Here is a 17493-nt window from a genome sequence, read left to right as displayed (position 1 = left end):
ACCTGAATCCCATAGAACACCTGTGGAGAGATCTCAAAATGGCAGTTTGGAGAAGGCACCCTTCAAATATCAGGGACCTGAAGCAGTTTGCCAAAGAAGAAAGGTCTACAATTCCAGCAGAGCATTGTAAGAAACTCATTGATGGTTACCGGAAGCGGTTGTTCGCAGTTATTTTGGCTAAAGGTTGTGCAACCAAGTATTAGGCTGAGGGTGCCAATACTTTTGTCTGGCCCATTTTTGGAGTTTTGTGTGAAATGATCAATGATTTGATTTTTGCTTCATTCTCTTTTGTGTTTTTTCCTTGCAAGCAAATTAAATGAAGATAATACCAAAGAATTTGTGATTGCGATCATTTTCAGGAAGAAACTGAGTATTATCTGACAGAATTGCAGGGGTGCCAATACTTTTTTCCACCACTGTAAGTCCTATTTCAAGCAAGTTACCTTAAATTTTGTCAGTTACTATTACATTGTAGTGAATAATAATATAAAATGGCCATTGAGGTTTCTATGACAACCCTGAACATGACAGAAATCGGAGCAGAAAACATTGTCATCAGCATCTTTCTCTAAACCTTGAGCGTCTAACTTCGAGTCTTATTTTACTATTGACGTAACAAATTTGAAATATGCATGAAAGGCCCTTTTTCCATTTTCTTATCACAGTTCCACTTTATTGGAAATGTGTGATCACATACAGATCAATTGCATAAATATTTATAAAAAAAAAAAGATGAAAAGACAATTAACAAGAAAGTGAAACCATTAACATTCCACTGGAGTGGACCTAATACACTGACACATCCTATTTGCAGTGCTTCTACCAATCATTCGCATTAACTTCCATAAAAATAAAAAAAACGAATGCTGCTGTGCACCTAGCCTAAGCTTTGCTCTAAAGTCTGAAAAGCTAAAATGCAGCCCGGTCGTTGTGTCCTAACACTTGTATCAGGACAGCGGAACATAAAGATACTATGAACGGGCTTATTCAGCATTACATGCCTTTCCAGACCATTTACCCACAATACCTATGGTCACTGGCAATCTCCTCTAGGCTTTCCTGCTTTTTGGTTTATTACTGACATCTGGTTTTAAGACAAGAAAGCTGTACAATTATTTTGTAATGACAGAGAAGGCTGAATGTCGGTCAAGTATGCACATTCTTCCTAATCTATTTAAAGCAGTGAGGAAACCTAAGCGATGCCTCTCCACACGAGCCTGTATTTTTGCATTTCATGTGAATTAAGTACACTTGCCCACCACATCCTGTATACTTTCCCTAAGTAGCAGCTAGTCTCCTCGATCATATGACTGAACTATTTATCCGACTTAAGACAAATGACAAAGTACAGCTGTACTAAACCACTCACAACTAATGTCCAAGTATCTTTGCGAGAGACTGGGAGACACATATATATACACATTTTAGTTTAAACCTTAAAGGGGTTGTCACAACATGATGATCCCTTTTTAAAATGGAACCATTCCAGGAATCAGTTAACCTCCGGAAGTCCAGTCAGCAGCTGATAATGTGAGGAGCTGTGTGTGGCCACAGATCTGCCATGAAAAACCGCTATAGACTAAATATATTATTACAAGACAGCCCACTACAATGGAGAGGGTCCCGAGCTGGAGAAACCCCTCTAAGACGTCTATAAACCCTATTATGGCATATGGAGAAGTGTTGTCCTCTTGACAGGGGCAAAAGGAGAACTTTTTATGTAGTCATCCATTTCTAGGCAGAATAACAGGAACTGCTCAACACATCAAAAATTATAATAATAATCTTTTTATTTATATAGCGCCAACATATTCCGCAGCGCTTTACAATTCAGACAATTTACAGACATTATGGGCACTGTCCCCATTGGTGCTCACAATCTACATTCCCTATCAGTATGTCTTTGGAGTGTGGGAGGAAACCGGAGAACTCAGAGGAAACCCACACAAACTCGAGGAGAACATACAAACTCCTTGTAGATGTTGTCCTTGATGGGATTTGAACCCAGGACCCCAGCGCTACAAGGCTGCAGTGCTAACCACTGCGCCACTGCGCCACCGTGCCGCCCATAAATTTTGTTATAATACAAAAAAAAAAAAGTATTTAGTAAATCAGACATGTCATGAGAGCTGACGGGTCTTCCCTTTAGGGGAAGCATATTACAACTACAGGTCCACTGAACTAACATGCTGCATTATTATTTCTTGTGCGATACAGTCCAGAATTATACATCCAAATTATTCATGAGCTGAGAAATCTAACCCCTATAGCTTCATGGATCAACTGTTGGACTCTTCTGAATATGGGCTTACACACTGGGTGCCTTCAGGCCACAGATAAGAATGAAGAGAGCTATGGTCTTTTTGGGCATATTTATAAAGCACCAACATATTCCACAGCACTTTACATTTTGGGCGATAATGAATAAACAATGAGACAAAAGAAGTGAAGTCCCTCCGCTTACACACACCGACCAGCGGCACTAAATGTCCACTGATTGGTAAACTTGACGATTGACGGTCGTTTAATAGCCTGTTTACACACATAGACCCCAAAAGATGCGCACTGAGCGATCTGTAATAAAATGAGGAGTGTGCATAGGCTGCCATTGCGCTAGGCACAGAAGGTCCTGTTTACACAGGACGAAGCATGGCAGAGAACAATGATCTTTTGCACTTTGCTCGTTCATCAGGTGATCGCTAGCCTGTTTTACTGAAAGATTATTGTGAATAAGGTTTCTTAAGCATGCTCAATCACGATAATCTTTCAGTGTAAAAGAAGAAAAATGACTTGGCACTCAAGATAATGTGAAAAAAATGCGCATACCACAGCTATACTGATCGCCTGAGCTGACGCGCCTTTTTTCCGGGGGTTCCACAACAACTGCATTCTGTTCTGATGAAGGTCTAATAAGGACCGAAAACGTTCAACCTCTAATTGAATTCACAATAAAAACTGAACTTTTTTTGCATTATCTTGAGTGCCAAGTCATTTTTCTTCTGCATTATGGATGGGCTGGATGCCCTGCTTGTGCACCAGGAGCATTAACCGCATGAGTGCAGTGAATTACCTGATGTGAATCTTTCAGTGTAAATGAGGGCTGTGGAGTCGGAGTCGTGGAGTCGGTGTCCATTTTGGTGGAGTCGGAGTCTGTATAAAATGGACTGACTCCAACTCCTAAAATATAAAGTAAATTGGGTACAGTAGTTCAATGCAGTTTGTGGGGAATATTTGTTCATAAGAATTTGGGAAAGTTATGAAATGTCCTATAAATGTCTGTCCTATTCCTGATCTAAGGGTCTAGACCAGTGTTTCTCAACTCCAGTCCTCAAAACCCACCAACAGATCATGTTTTCAGGATTTCCTTAGTATTGCACAGGTGATATAATTCCATCACCTGCGCAATACTATGGAAATCCTGAAAACATGATCTGTTGGTGGGTCTTGAGGGCTGGAGTTGAGAACCACTGTCCTAGACTTTTAGCTGAGATGCAAACGGCATGGATTTATATAGTGTGATCGTAGAGAATTGTAAAAAATAAAAAAAGAAATATTATACTCACTTTCTGATGGCCTCCGGTGTCTTTATCCGATGCGTCCTGCTTTGCCAGCAGCTCGCGGTACACTACACTGAAGGACCTGCCGACGTCAGCGGTCATGTGACCCATCACATGACTAAATGACGTCATGGCAGGTCCTTTTCAGACCATCGCAAGTTGCCGGAAAGCCAAGACGCATTGCTAAGGACACTGGGGGCCATCAGAAGGTAAGTATAATGTATATTTTTTATTTTATTCTTTTTTTTTTACAGGTTCTATGGTACCCAGGTTCGGAGGAGAGTCTCCTCTTCTCCAAACCCGGGTACCATCCGCACATTGAAACGCATGGATTCCGCATCTGCAGATGCAGTGATGCGGATGTCATGAGGTCCAATGCAAGTCAATGGCGGTGAAAACGCCGCGTTTACGCAAAATAATTGGTAGTGCTGCGGATTTTTCCGCAATGATAATCCGCAGCAGAAATTTCCGCAGCATGTGCACAGCACATGTGGATTATCATTGGGGAACATGGCAGGCCTTCTACCAAGCGTTTTTTAAGTGTTTCTGCAGCGGAATTGCCGCTGCGGAGACACTTAAAAAACGCATAGTGGGCACATAGCCTTACAAAGCATTTTGACAAGGAATTAAATTATAGAATGGTCTTATATAGAAGGAATGGGGCTCTTCCTCCTATCAAATGGCTATTTGAGATTAATACAGCAATGAAGTTAAGGAAACATATACATAGAGAGGTTGAGTATTGTTTGCAAAGTAATTCCCCATGACATTCCGCGCAGCCAGGCTTGACATCAAGGCTAATATGTCAAATAATGGCGGCCCCAGCAATGAAATGTAAATCTATTCACATGTTTCAATAATATACACAGGAAATGGGACTTATGTAGACAGTTTGCCTGGAAATGGTTTAGTTTCTCTACATTCTTGGCAATAATAAAGAAGCACATTGGGGCATCAGGGAGGGCTTCAGCACGGAAGACTACAGTTTACTAGCTAGGGAGCATGTACTACATCAGATCTCCACATTCTTCACATACCATTCAGTCACAATTAAAAACACATCTAGATTTCTAAAATCAGACTTGGCAGACAATTTTTTTTAACATTTAAATACCCCAAAATTTAAAGAGAGAGGTAAAGGCCAAAAAAGCCACTAACTACCTACAGTTTCCGATATCACTGCATGACTACTTTATTCACAGTCACTGACTGCAGTGGCCGATCACAGTGCACGGCTATATCGGTCATTCCAATAGACTTTGAATGGAATGGAAGCACTCATTGCTCGACTGTCACTACATTGAAACTGGGGATGGGGGACCCTGTTCTTGTGATGGTGGGGGTCCTCCAGCGATATGACCCATGCAGAGAATTAGTAATAGGCTATGTTTCTGGGTGCATCCATATAACAATGGATTTCATCAACATACATTCCACTAAAATTATATTAATGACTTATTCTTAGGATAGGTCATCAATATCAGTTTGGTGGTTCTGAGTTTCCACCGGCACGTAAAGGAAATCTTTCACCATGTTTTTGCCACCTAATCTGAGATCAACATGTTGTAGGGGCAGAGACTCTGATTCCAATGATAGATCACTTACTTGGCTGCTTGCTGTAGATTTGATAAAATCAATGTTTTATCAGAACAAGATTATCACTAGACTAGTAAACCTGCTACCTTGTAGTTCTCCATATTCATGAGTTCTTTATAACCCCACCCCACCACTGTTTGACAGCTTTCTGCCTATGCAGAGTGTATACAGAAAACTTCCAATCAGAGGTTTCAGTGGCATTATACGGAGCTCAGGATTCAGAGAACTGGTAGATCTGCTGCATATAAAACAGTGATGATATCAAAATTACAGCAAGCAGCCCAGTGGGTAACAGCACTGGAATCAATGTCTCTGTCCCTATATCATGCTACTCTCAGATGGAGCAGCAAAAACGTGATGACAGATTTCCCTCAAGTGGACATGCAAATCAACATGTAAGCACAGTAAATATAATAACTCTTCAACAAATCATTTTAATGGATATAAGTGGCAAAAATTGTATTCTTTCAATACCTGTAAACTGAATATTATTTTGTACTATGGGTAGAACCACTTAATTCTTACCGACAGCAAGTAGTCGCTTGGGTCTATACTCAAGGATTCATTCTGGACGGTATTTTGCTGGGTAACAGAATCTTCTCTCTTCCTTTCTTTTTGTCCAGATTCGTCATCTTCATCTTCAGGGCTCTGCATCAGTAAAACAAATAAACGAACAGGTCTTTACAATGTGATCATTGAAAGATAAACACTATAATAAAATGGTATTCAAGTTACAGCACGGTAACTGGTTTAATATATCATCGTGAGTACAGAGTGCATAAATACTTGTTCCTACAAGGTCACTAAATATAAACATATACAATATATAGGAAACTCACAAAATAGACATATAATGACACAAGTATTGTGATATGCGACACGGGAAACAGTCTTATTTCTGCTATTAAACAAAAAGAGTTGAAGTAAGAGTGCAGTAACTCAAGAGATTACATTGAAAGTCCTGGACTACTAAAATCTAATCTCAATCTGAGAGTCAATGTCACTACATAACAATGGCCGTCCATAGATATTGTCCAACAAGTCTGCGCACAGCACAGCATCTGCCTGGAGGAATGGGCCAAAATCATTTGGATATGAAATCCTGACTCACTGCTTCAGCATTCACAAAACACAAAGGGGGATATAATTGTCTAGTGGAGTGGAAGAGAATAATTAGACTTTAAAAAACGTGAGATGGTGTCCATCAACAGGCTACACAAGCAGCACAAGCGCTGTAAACATTTACAGACACGCTGCAGTTTCTCAAGTCACTGACACGAGAGGTCACATGAGTTACCGGCTTTATCCTCAGAAAGTGCAACACTGCTCGTTGTGCCAATGCAGAGATTTCTTTTCTTCACTTCAAAACCGTAAGAATTTTAATACATATAGTTTAAAGGGAATCTGTCACCTCCTGGCACTTATCTGACCTCTAATATGGGCATACAGGTGATTGAAATGTAAATCTATTCATACCTGTATGGCCCATATTAGAGATCTTGTTGGTGTGAAATGTCTTTTTATTCATTGTGGTTGCTGATATGTTCCTGTCCTGGGGTCCGCAAGAAATTTCACCTACTGTTTTAATTACAATGATTCCCCCCTCCCCGTCGCGGCCAGATCACGCGCCTGCACACTTCTTACACTCTTCTATGCTCATTGTACAGGAGGGAACTTGTGCGCAGGCACCAGCGAGTCACTGTGACATCCGCTCCAGTATATACATATGAATGTGTATATGCATATGATTCCAAACGATGATGATGCAGGGGGGAAGTGGGGAAAGCACCTTAGTGTTGCGCATGCCGGAGGTCACTGGAGCGGCAGTCACAGTGACTCGCCGGCACCTGCGCTCAAGATCCCTCCTGTACAATGAGCATAGAAGGGAGGAAGAAGTGGGCAGGCGCGGCATCCGGCTGCGGCGGGGAGGAGGGAAACATTGTAATTAAAACAGTAGGCGGTATTTCTTGCGGGCTCTGGGACGGGAACACATCAGAAACCAGAATGAATAAAAAGACATTTCACACCAACAAAACGTCTAATATGAGGCATACAGGTAGGTATAGATTTACATTTCTATCACCTGTATGCCTATATTAGAGGTCAGATAAGTGCCAGGGGGTGACAGATTCCCTTTAAGCACAACACTATCACACTTTGCCTGGATTTTCTGTCACCAAGGAAAAGCAACTCAAATATGAAAAAAAAATAATAGCAGGACCCCCCTATGAAAGGAAATCTACATAACCCCTAAACAGCTACATGACCACCAATACAGTAACAATCGAAAGGGACATAAGGATGAAATGAAAACACAAAGCCTATGAGCAGGCAGGACATCATACCCTGCCATTGCAGATGCAAGAAAGAAATGTTAGGTTATATTCACATGTTGCGGTTTTGCAGCTTTTTTTGCTGCACTTTTTATGCAAATTTTCAGCTGCATTTTACAGTACCAGCAAAGTCTATGAGATTTCAGAAATGTCATGCACACACCTTGGGTTTTTTTCCTGACTGTTTTGACAAAGAGCTGCATTTTTGCATAATGCAACATGTCACTTCTTTCAGCGTTTTTCACCCATTGCTTTTGGGTAGTGCAAAAACACACTGGTGAACTGGCCTGTCTCCTGGTGTCTGCTCCATGATTTGGATACTGTGCTGACAGACACAGCTACCCTTCTTGCCATAGCTCTCAATGATGTGCCATCCTGGATGAGCTGCACTACCTGAGCAACTTCTGTGGGTGGTACTGTAGACACCGCAGCATGCTGTGCCTCTAGGGGTGAGAGCAATGACAAAATACAAAAAAAGCGACCAAAACAACAGCCAAAAAGGATGAGGAGAGAGAAATGGTCTGTAGTCACCACCTGCAGAACCACTTCTTTATTGGGGTTGTCTTGCTAAATGCCTGTCATTTGTACCTGTTGTCTCAATCAGTGTTGTTTCATAACTGGACAGGTTGATTTCACAGAAGTGTGATTGACAAATTGTGTTGTTTAAGTGTTCCCTTTATTTTTTTTGAGAAGTGTCTACATGTATACACACACACACACACACACACACACACACACACAGCAGTGCAAGGCTAAGCTTGTCACTTCATTGCTGATCCAATGTGGTATTCATCTACATAATTGCATCCACAAGAAGCAGATCCTACTACTTCTCCTGCTCCTCAGTAGATTCATACACTCATATAGCCAGCCCTCAGCCTTCTTTTTCCAACAGTGAACGTGATCTTTTTGCCCAAATCAGCAAGATCTTGAGATACCTTGTGAGATCTCACAGTTTAGGAGAGAAAGATCATGGTCAGTGCTGGGTAGTTCAGCCAGGCACACTGGGACCTTCGGTTCGGCTGACTGGCAGCAGCTTTCGAAGGGGAGTTGGCAAATTACAAACCATGCGATTGTACAATGCATGGTTTGCAATTCACTTTATGTAATTTTTTAAATTAATTATATGTAGAAGTTTACCTTTTTTATTTCTAAAAATATAAATGGGTTGGTAGTCTTGGTGGTAGGTATGTTTTAATATCAGCTAGGTGTGCATACTAAGAATCAGAGATAGGAACAATAAAAGTACTTCTTATATTAAGGGATTACTTAAAGATAACCTCTCACCAGTTTGAGCATGTTAAACTGGCCAAATCATGGAACAGTAGTTGCACAGCTGAATAATACATAATTTTTGTTTTTTAATTTCTCCTCTCCATTGTGAAGATATTAGCTTTTACATTTTAGGTTAGAATTGATGTCAAGTCCAAGGGTGCCTTACTAGAGTTTTGTCTCTAGGGGCATGTACTTCTTCCCCTACATAACATTGACCAATCATAAGCAGGCTGCAACATACAGGGCAAAAAGAACAAGCACCCACAATAGCTTTAAACAGGCTTTTTTTACTGGGTGAGACATGTAATGACAGACAGCCCTGCTTTCAATGATCTCATTGCAAAGCGAGTACAAGTGCCCAGAATAGAGCAGAGATGAGTGGGATTATTAACACCTTTCAGCTTTCATTTCAGGGCAGTCAGTGTAATCAGACAAAGCTCAGCTCTCCTGTACTGTCCTTCACCCCACACTGAAGGTAAGTGAGAACAGACTGTCTCTAATTACATGTATCAAACAGGAGAAGGCTTATCTAAGCCATTGTGGGGGCATCCTTATTTTTTTCTCTATTATGTTGCTTATGCTTGGCGAACAAGGGACGAAGTACAGGTGCATCTCACTAAATTAGAATATCAACAACAAGTTAATTTATTTCAGTTCTTCGATACAAAAAGTGAAACTCATATATTATATAGAGTCATTACAAACAGAGTGATCTATTTCAAGTGTTTATTTCTGTTAATGTTGATGATTATGGCTTACAGCCAATGAAAACACAAAAGTCATTATCTCAGTAAATTAGAATACTTTATAACAACAGCTTGAAAAATGTTTTTAAAATGTGAAATGTTCTCCTACTGAAATTTATTTTCAGTAAATGCACTCAATACTTGGTCGGGGCTCCTTTTGCATCAATTACTGCATCAATGCAGAGTGACAGGAGGGGATCAGCCTGTGGCACTGCTGAGGTGTTATGGAAGCCCACGTTGCTTTGATAGCAGCCTTCAGCTCGTCTGCATTGTTGGGTCTGGTGTCTCATCTTCCTCTTGACAATACCCCATAGATTCTCTATGGGGTTAAGGTTAGGCGAGTTTGCTGGCCAATGAAGCACAGTGATACTGTTGTTTTTAAACCAGGTATTGGTACTTTTGGCAGTGTGGACAGGTGCCAAGTCCTACTGCAGAATGAAATTTCCATCTCCAAAAAGCTTGTCGGCAGAGAGAACCATGAAGTGCTATAAAATTTCCTGGTAGACGGCTGCGCTGACTTTGGTCTTGATAGAACACAGTGGACCTACACTAGCAGATGACATGGCTCCCCAAACCATCTCTGATTGTGGAAACTTCACACTAGACCTCAAGCAACTTGGATTGTGTGCCCCTCCACTCTTCCTCCAGACTCTGGGACCTTGTGGAGTGTATCAATGACTGCCTTCTGGACATCTGTCAAGTCAGCAGTCTTCCCCATGATTGTGGAGCCCACTGAGACAGACTAAGGGACCTTTTTAAACACTTAGGAAGCCTTTGCAGGTGTTTTTTGTTAATTATTTTAATTTACTGAGATAATGACTTTTGTGTTTTCATTGGCTGTAAGCCATAATCATCAACATTAACAGAAATAAACACTTGAAATAGATCACTCTGTTTGTAATGACTCTATATAATATAGGCGTTTTATTTATTGTATTGAAGAACTGAAATAAATTAACTTTTTGATGCTATTCTGATTTTGTGAGATGCACCTGTATATATGTTCCCCCTCCCAAGTGAAAATCTCTGGTATCATCATCATCAGATTTAACATCCGCTATAACCTAAACTTTTCAAGCCAATATCTCCGCAACAGAGAGGAGAAATGAAAAAATAAAAGCTACATGTTACTCAACTCTGCAGCCAGGATTTCATTATGTGACCAGTTTAACATGCTCAAACTGTTGAAAAGTCCTGTTTAAGAATGAATACTAATCTACTGATGCAGGAGAAATATCAAATATGCTCCATTCTCATTATACGTGTTTGCTGAACCTTTCACCCATTCGTCTCTCAAGAGACATATGTAGTTAATTAAAAGTGTTGCAGAAGCAGTACAATAAAAGTACATGATAATAAATGTAGCCCTGCACTTATTATGAATGGTAAAATGCAAAGCATCTGCTCATATTATACGGCCGATTTTGGAAAGTGAAAAAAAAACATTCCTTGAATATCTATTGGAAGGAATGTTCCTCAGATCTGGTGAAGCAGTCTCCTTATAAGGCCACAGCTTTGTACTCTTAGCTCACAATATTGTTCTTATCTATGTCCAGAGATTTTCCATTGCATTCACCTTTAACCGTATATTATTAATTATTATTGTTACCGAACTAGTAAGAAAAAGTACACAGGAAATGCAATTTTGCATAAATCTAAAAAAAAAAATTAAATATTTAGTGCCCTATATATATGTATGATAATCTGGAATTCACATTACACCTGTAGAGCTATTGTCACACCATAGATACTAGTCAATACAGTCACTAATTAGAAAACAACCTATAATCATTATGTAATACACTTTGACTAGAGGTTATAGTAATTTTACCTTGCCAGTAATAACCTTGCCCATGACAATAATCAACTGCTTACATTTTCCAAAAGGCAACTGAAAAATGAACAGTAGAACCTGATTAAAGTAGTTGCCTACATAGGACTGGGAGAATATTCCTGTTTGCACAGCATTTATGCACTGGAGATGGAAGTGGTATAAACTGCGGCCACTGCAACGTTGACAGAATGGGAGATAGATTAGCTTTGTAGATGAAGCTAGCAGATGAAACGTCAGAAACAATTCGGGTTTGCTGAACATAATGTTTATGCTTGCTTCAGCGCTGGATGATGTGAAAGTAGATGGTCTTTCACAAAAGCACTTTGAGAGCAATTTGTAAAACTCAGATAATTTGGCAGTCTAGATCTCTGAATATTTTCAGTATCACTCAGGCTATGCACAGCAGCAGTCCCATAGACAGAGTGTGGAGCAGGGTTTGAGCACACGCACCACTGCTTCACTCTATAGCCCCATTCTCAGGATCGCAGGGTATCCCACCTATTGGACCACCCCTTCACTAGCCTCCGCAATTAATAAGTCATCCAACATCCTATGAATAGGTGATGACTTTCAATTCTGGGTATACTTCTTTAATCTTTATCTCTGAATTAAATTTATCAACCCCCCAAAAATGTTGACAACATAGACAATATGAAATAGATATCTTTAGTTGTATCAACCCAATAACATGAAACCAAATGAACCCAACTACAGCAGGTCATTTGTCTAGCTTACTCATAACTACATTTGCCAGATGGTCATGATCTACTGATGAGTGCAGCCATTTTCATATGGAGTGTTTAGTCTGGCATAAGTGTCCATTGCTATTTCACAGGCATAGCTCCATATTCCAGGTTAAGCAAGAGAAATATCAAGATATACTAGATAGATAGATGGATAGATAGATAGATAGATAGATAGATAGATAGATAGATAGATAGATAAACATTTCAATGTAAACACTGATCTATCAAATCAAAGAGATAGAATGAAATCTTCCCTTTTTTGAACTTGGGATCATTGGAGTGCTGCCTCTATTATTTTTGAGTTGCATCAATTAAGGAAGTTTTAAGTGCACCATATTATCAAAGGGTCAGAAGAAGACAACATAGTGTTCACCTGGGCACTATCCAGGAAACTCACCATGTGTCATCTTAGAACATGATCGAAGTTGCAGAAAACATTTCCATGTGTACTGGTGCGAAATAGAATGACAACACCATAACAGATAAGAACGAGCCTGGATATCCTCTGCAAATTATTACATGTGTATGACATCGGTCATAGGATGAAATAAAATATTGTATATTGCACAAAGCAACTACATCTACATAGTCAAGAGCAATACAATCAACGGCAGTGCTTTATCAGAATAGAACGGCATCACAATAAAAAGTTACAATATTTTATAAATAGGGTCATAGCATGCAATAAAGAACAGCAACTGTGGCTATATAGATAGCAACAATACATCAAACAGTGTAAATAAGCACCAATCGGTAGTCCCTCAAGGCAATATACAGTTCTGACATATGTCCTAATAACATAATGACAAACATGCTATATAGTTATATAGTGAGGGAAGCATCCTCTTCAAAGCAGTTATCCCCCACTCAGAGGGGCACAGTTTCCAACCCCATGTATATGACATCCAAACATGTTAAACATTAAACCTACAAGTAAAAAAGCACTGCTAGCTACCAATAGGGTGCTGGCAATATGGCTGGACTTCAAGACAAGTACTGCTGACTACTAGAGTTAGAGGTATGGAACATTAATTGACTGGTTAAGCACATTTTGTCTCATATATACTGCAGGAAAGCAAATAAATAAGTAGAAACAATGCAATCTGATAAGGCGTATTCAATGTACTGTGATGTACATAGATATACACTTTCAAAACTGTACAAAATGTAGGTTTTGGAAAGAAAAGAGTAGAGTTAACATGTAAATGAGTCTTACATTGCACATGAAACTTCTAAAACTTGTATTGTATATCAGGATCTTACTCAAGCCATAATGATGGAGTTTGTAAAAAAGAAGGCTGAGTGAGCAACTAAGGCTAAAGAGGAATGTTTTCACAAACACAATCAGTTCACATTCTTCCTTACAAGGAGACAAAATACTCTGGAATGAAAGGAAACGAGAGCTTGACATTGGAGATTCACTGGAAGCAGACAAACACTTGTGATTCTCCCCCATCCTTCATAATCTGTAGAAACCAATGGAAGATCCTTTCCTATGCTAAAACCTTCCATCAGTCATTTAATTATATAGGGGTAATAATCACCTGGACCAAGAAAATCATGTGCAGTGCCTATTTGTATTTTCTCTGCAGATCTGATGGCTTATTTTACAACATTGCCTTTGTACTCTCACTCATAATTTACTAAATTTCATCCAGATAAAATCTTTATGACTTCTAGACAAGGGAACCCAGTCACTGATCACAAGCGCGCCACAATCACCGAGTTATTGCAGTAACTGACAAAAGTTCTTTTCTAGTAAATCACATGGAGTGTTTCAATGTTTTATTGGTTTGGATACTGTATTTGTAAAATGCTCCCATACACATGCAATAGCTGACAGTCAAGTGTCTGCTTGGTCTCCTGAATGTCCCATACACATGAACAGTCAGCTTGGCCATACGTTCATGTGTTTTTAAAGGGGAGAATAGTGAAACCTGCCAACAAACAGCTCTAGCAGCAGAAAATCTCTTGAATAACAGAAAGGACAGGTGTTAAAATTTAAAGATTTAATAATTATGAAGAACAAATTAATTCACATAAGTGTACGGGGTAACGTTTCTCCTTGTGGAGAATGACACACCGGCTCTGGCATGTCAAGGTAAGGAGGCGTATTTGCCATGCAATGCTCCTCTGGGAAATTTAATATGCAAATTGCCTCTTCAGAGAAAAAGAGGACTTGAACTCTATAGCGCCACCTATTGGAAGCAGCAATCCTGAGATTCTGATTTGGATTTTATCCTAAGTCATATTGCACGACTCGTTAAAGGGATGATTGTGACTTATAGGATTGCTGCTTCCAAGAGGTGGTGCTATAGAGTTTGAGTCTTCTTTTTCTCTGAAGAGGCAATTACTAAGTTCTTCCAACAAATGGTCTCAGTATTGTATTACAGAGGACACTAAAATTGTGTTTATCTGTATTAAATAATAGCCAATGTCGCTCTATTATAATTATTATTATAAGTTGGCTATATTAGCCAGAAGGGAAAGGCGTTAAAATTTAAACTGCCTGACCCGTATTATCCCCCAACATGATTGGAAAGCCGCCAACATCGGCAGCTTCTACCAACTGTAATGTGTATGGGAGTCTTAAAGAGTTACTGTCGTTTTAATTTTTATTTCATAAATCAATAGAACACGTGAAAATAAGAAATTGTGTAATATGTATTATCAGAGAAATCCGCTTCTTTTTCCTCCTGAGCAGATTAGTCATTTTCAAAATTCTCAATTCTTGGGTAAAATCTGTATTCAGTGAAGCCAGATGTTTACATTACTAAGATAGGAGATGGCAGCTGCTACTGATGAGATTCTATATAGAGGGATGAGAGGAAGAAGAGGGAGGAACTGGTGGTAGAACTCCTCTTCCCTCTCCCTAGAATGTTACGAGGAGCAATTGCCATCTCCTATCTCCGAAATGTAAACATCTGTCTTCACTGAATACAGATTTTACCCAAGAATTAATAAGCTTGAAAATGAATGATCAGTCCTGGAGGAGAAAGAAGCAAATTTCTCTGATAAGATATATTACAAAATTTCTTATTTTCATGTGTTCTATTGATTTATTAAATAAAAATTAAAGCGATGGTTAGGCTGTGTGCCCACGATGCGTTTTTTCAGCGTTTCCGCAGCGGCAAAAACGCTGCAGAAACGCTTAAAAAACGCATGGTAGAAGGCCTGCCATGTCCCCCAATGATAATCCGCATGTGCTGTGCACATGCTGCGGAAATTTCCACTGCGGGTTATCATTGCGGAAAAAAACGCAGCACTACCAATTATTTTGCGGAAGTGCTGCGTTTTCGCCGCCATTGACTTGCATTAGAACGCGCCAATTCCGCAAGACTGCATCTGTACTTGCGTAGTTGGCGCGTTCTAATGTGCGGATGGTACCCGGGTGTGGAGGACAGGAGACTCTCCTCCACACCCAGGTGCCATTAAAAGTTGTAAAAAAAAGAATAAAATAAAAAATAAAGATTATATTCACCTTCCGACGGCCCCCGGACTTCTTCTCTGTGCTTGCCGACAGATCGCGCAGGACTGAAGGACCTGCGGTGACATCATAGTCATGTGACGGCAGGTCTTTCAGTACAGTGTACCGTGATCTGCCGGCAGCCAGCACAGGAGCGCAGCAAGACTGCAGGGGCCATCGGAAGGTAAGTATATAATTATTTTTTTATTTTTTACCATTCTTTCGGTCACACTATATAAATCCATGCCGTTTGCATGGATTTATATAGTGTGACCAAGTTGTCAAGCACTTTCCAAGTGATGCTAAAATCGCTTGGAAAGTGCTTGACACCCGCATGCGGAAATGCAAGTGAAGAACCCTTCACATCCGCATGTCCCTGGCATGAAAAACGCATGTACAATCAGCATGCATTTTTTTCTGCCAGGGAGATGCAGAAACGCTCAGGAAAAAATCCTGAGCATTTCTGCATCGTGGGCACATAGCCTTACTCTATAAGTCCTTAACCGGATTCTTGTGTGGATGCTTATGGTGAATTGGCCTCCTTTGCTGCTGCTGGTGATGATGATGATGATGATGATGAGGAATGCACCTTAAATTGCATGGCACCAAAGGATAGGATGATGTTACTGAGTATTGTATGGTGAAATCCACACTATATGTCAGTATTTGGACATTGTACAGTAAATTATGCAATGGCATCAATGTATAGAAGTGCTGTTGTAGTAGTGTTTGAATGAACAAAAGTGGACACAACCTCCCAAAACCATTATGATCACATCATAAAAATGTGGCCACATTATAAATACAGAAGAAAATGTTTGGGATCTGACATACAGGCTGTCAGCTTTCCACATAGCCAAACAGATAAATACATAATAAATAGATTATATTAGATATAACTAAAACATATAAACTTGACAAATTATTTAAAAAATTAGACTACTTTGAATTTTAGTATATAAATAGAATGCAAGTCCGCAAGGGCAGGGTCCTCTTCCTTCTGTACCAGTCTATCATTGTTAGTTTACTGTAAGTGATATCTGTATTTGGTATGTAACCCCTTCTTATGTACAGCACCATGGAATCAATGGCGCTATATAAGTAAATAATAATAAATATCTGATTTCTTACAGTAGCAGATATTCACATTTTAAATGTGGCTGAAGTATCCCCATTTTAGTGAATCCTGGCAACTCTGATACTTGGAAGTGTAGTGGACTGGGCCTGTGCATTAGACCTGCTAGTGATGTGGACAAGTTCACAAAGTTATCTGTGATATTTGGTTTCATAAGCCAGGCACCCATCTCCACTGCAGAAACTCATTAGAGAGAACAAGCCAAAAGAAAGGTACTTAATGTGGTTTAACTTACTGACACATAAATCGCCTTTATTTACAAAGTGGTGCCAAGTGTTAGCTGAAATAAACCTCCATTTATTATTATGGGAGCTCATGGAAAAGGCACCTAAAGTCTTTATTTACTAAAGGCCATGAAGAATATTTTCATTCCTAGATTTTTTCACACCAGAATTACAAGTCCTATTATATCTGCATTTTAGGCCTTTGATCTCAAAGTTCTAACATCTTCTGGCTGTTTTACACTTCACACGGGGAAGAGAACAGTGAGAGCTGAGGAATTAGATTTCATTATGCTGGGTGACATTTTCATCTCTAAAGAGCAGATCACAGCATTTCCAGGCATTGCTGACTAAAGAAATAGCTGAGCAAACATGCTGCGGCAATTAAATAGCTTTACCAATATAACAGACATTAATACATTCATATACTGTGTGTGAAAGTAAAGGAGAAAATTGTGATTGCAAAGACAAAATTCAGATTTCATTTAACAAGAAATACAAAAAAACTTTTCCTGTAACAATGGTGGAATTTACTGTGGTAAACTGAAATACAGACATGCACCTCAAATAAGAATAAAAACACA

General features: G+C 39.6%; 1 protein-coding gene across 2 annotated transcripts in view; it reads right to left on the bottom strand.

Annotated features, from left to right (window-relative positions):
* PAWR (pro-apoptotic WT1 regulator) overlaps positions 1-17493 on the bottom strand; it is a 160505-nt gene that overhangs the window by 69224 nt on the left and 73788 nt on the right. For both annotated transcript variants that reach the window (XM_073651878.1, XM_073651877.1), the window contains exon 3: positions 5679-5801. In XM_073651878.1, coding sequence (XP_073507979.1) covers positions 5679-5801 — 123 coding nt within the window. The remainder of the gene's footprint in view (positions 1-5678; positions 5802-17493) is intronic.

Source organism: Phyllobates terribilis, unplaced genomic scaffold (genome assembly GCF_046119375.1).
Source record: "Phyllobates terribilis strain yellow unplaced genomic scaffold, ASM4611937v1 Scaffold_11__3_contigs__length_659146591, whole genome shotgun sequence".
NCBI lineage: Eukaryota > Metazoa > Chordata > Amphibia > Anura > Dendrobatidae > Phyllobates > Phyllobates terribilis.
The sequence above is the reverse complement of the archived record's forward strand: the minus strand, read 5'-3'. Positions and strand labels throughout refer to the sequence as shown.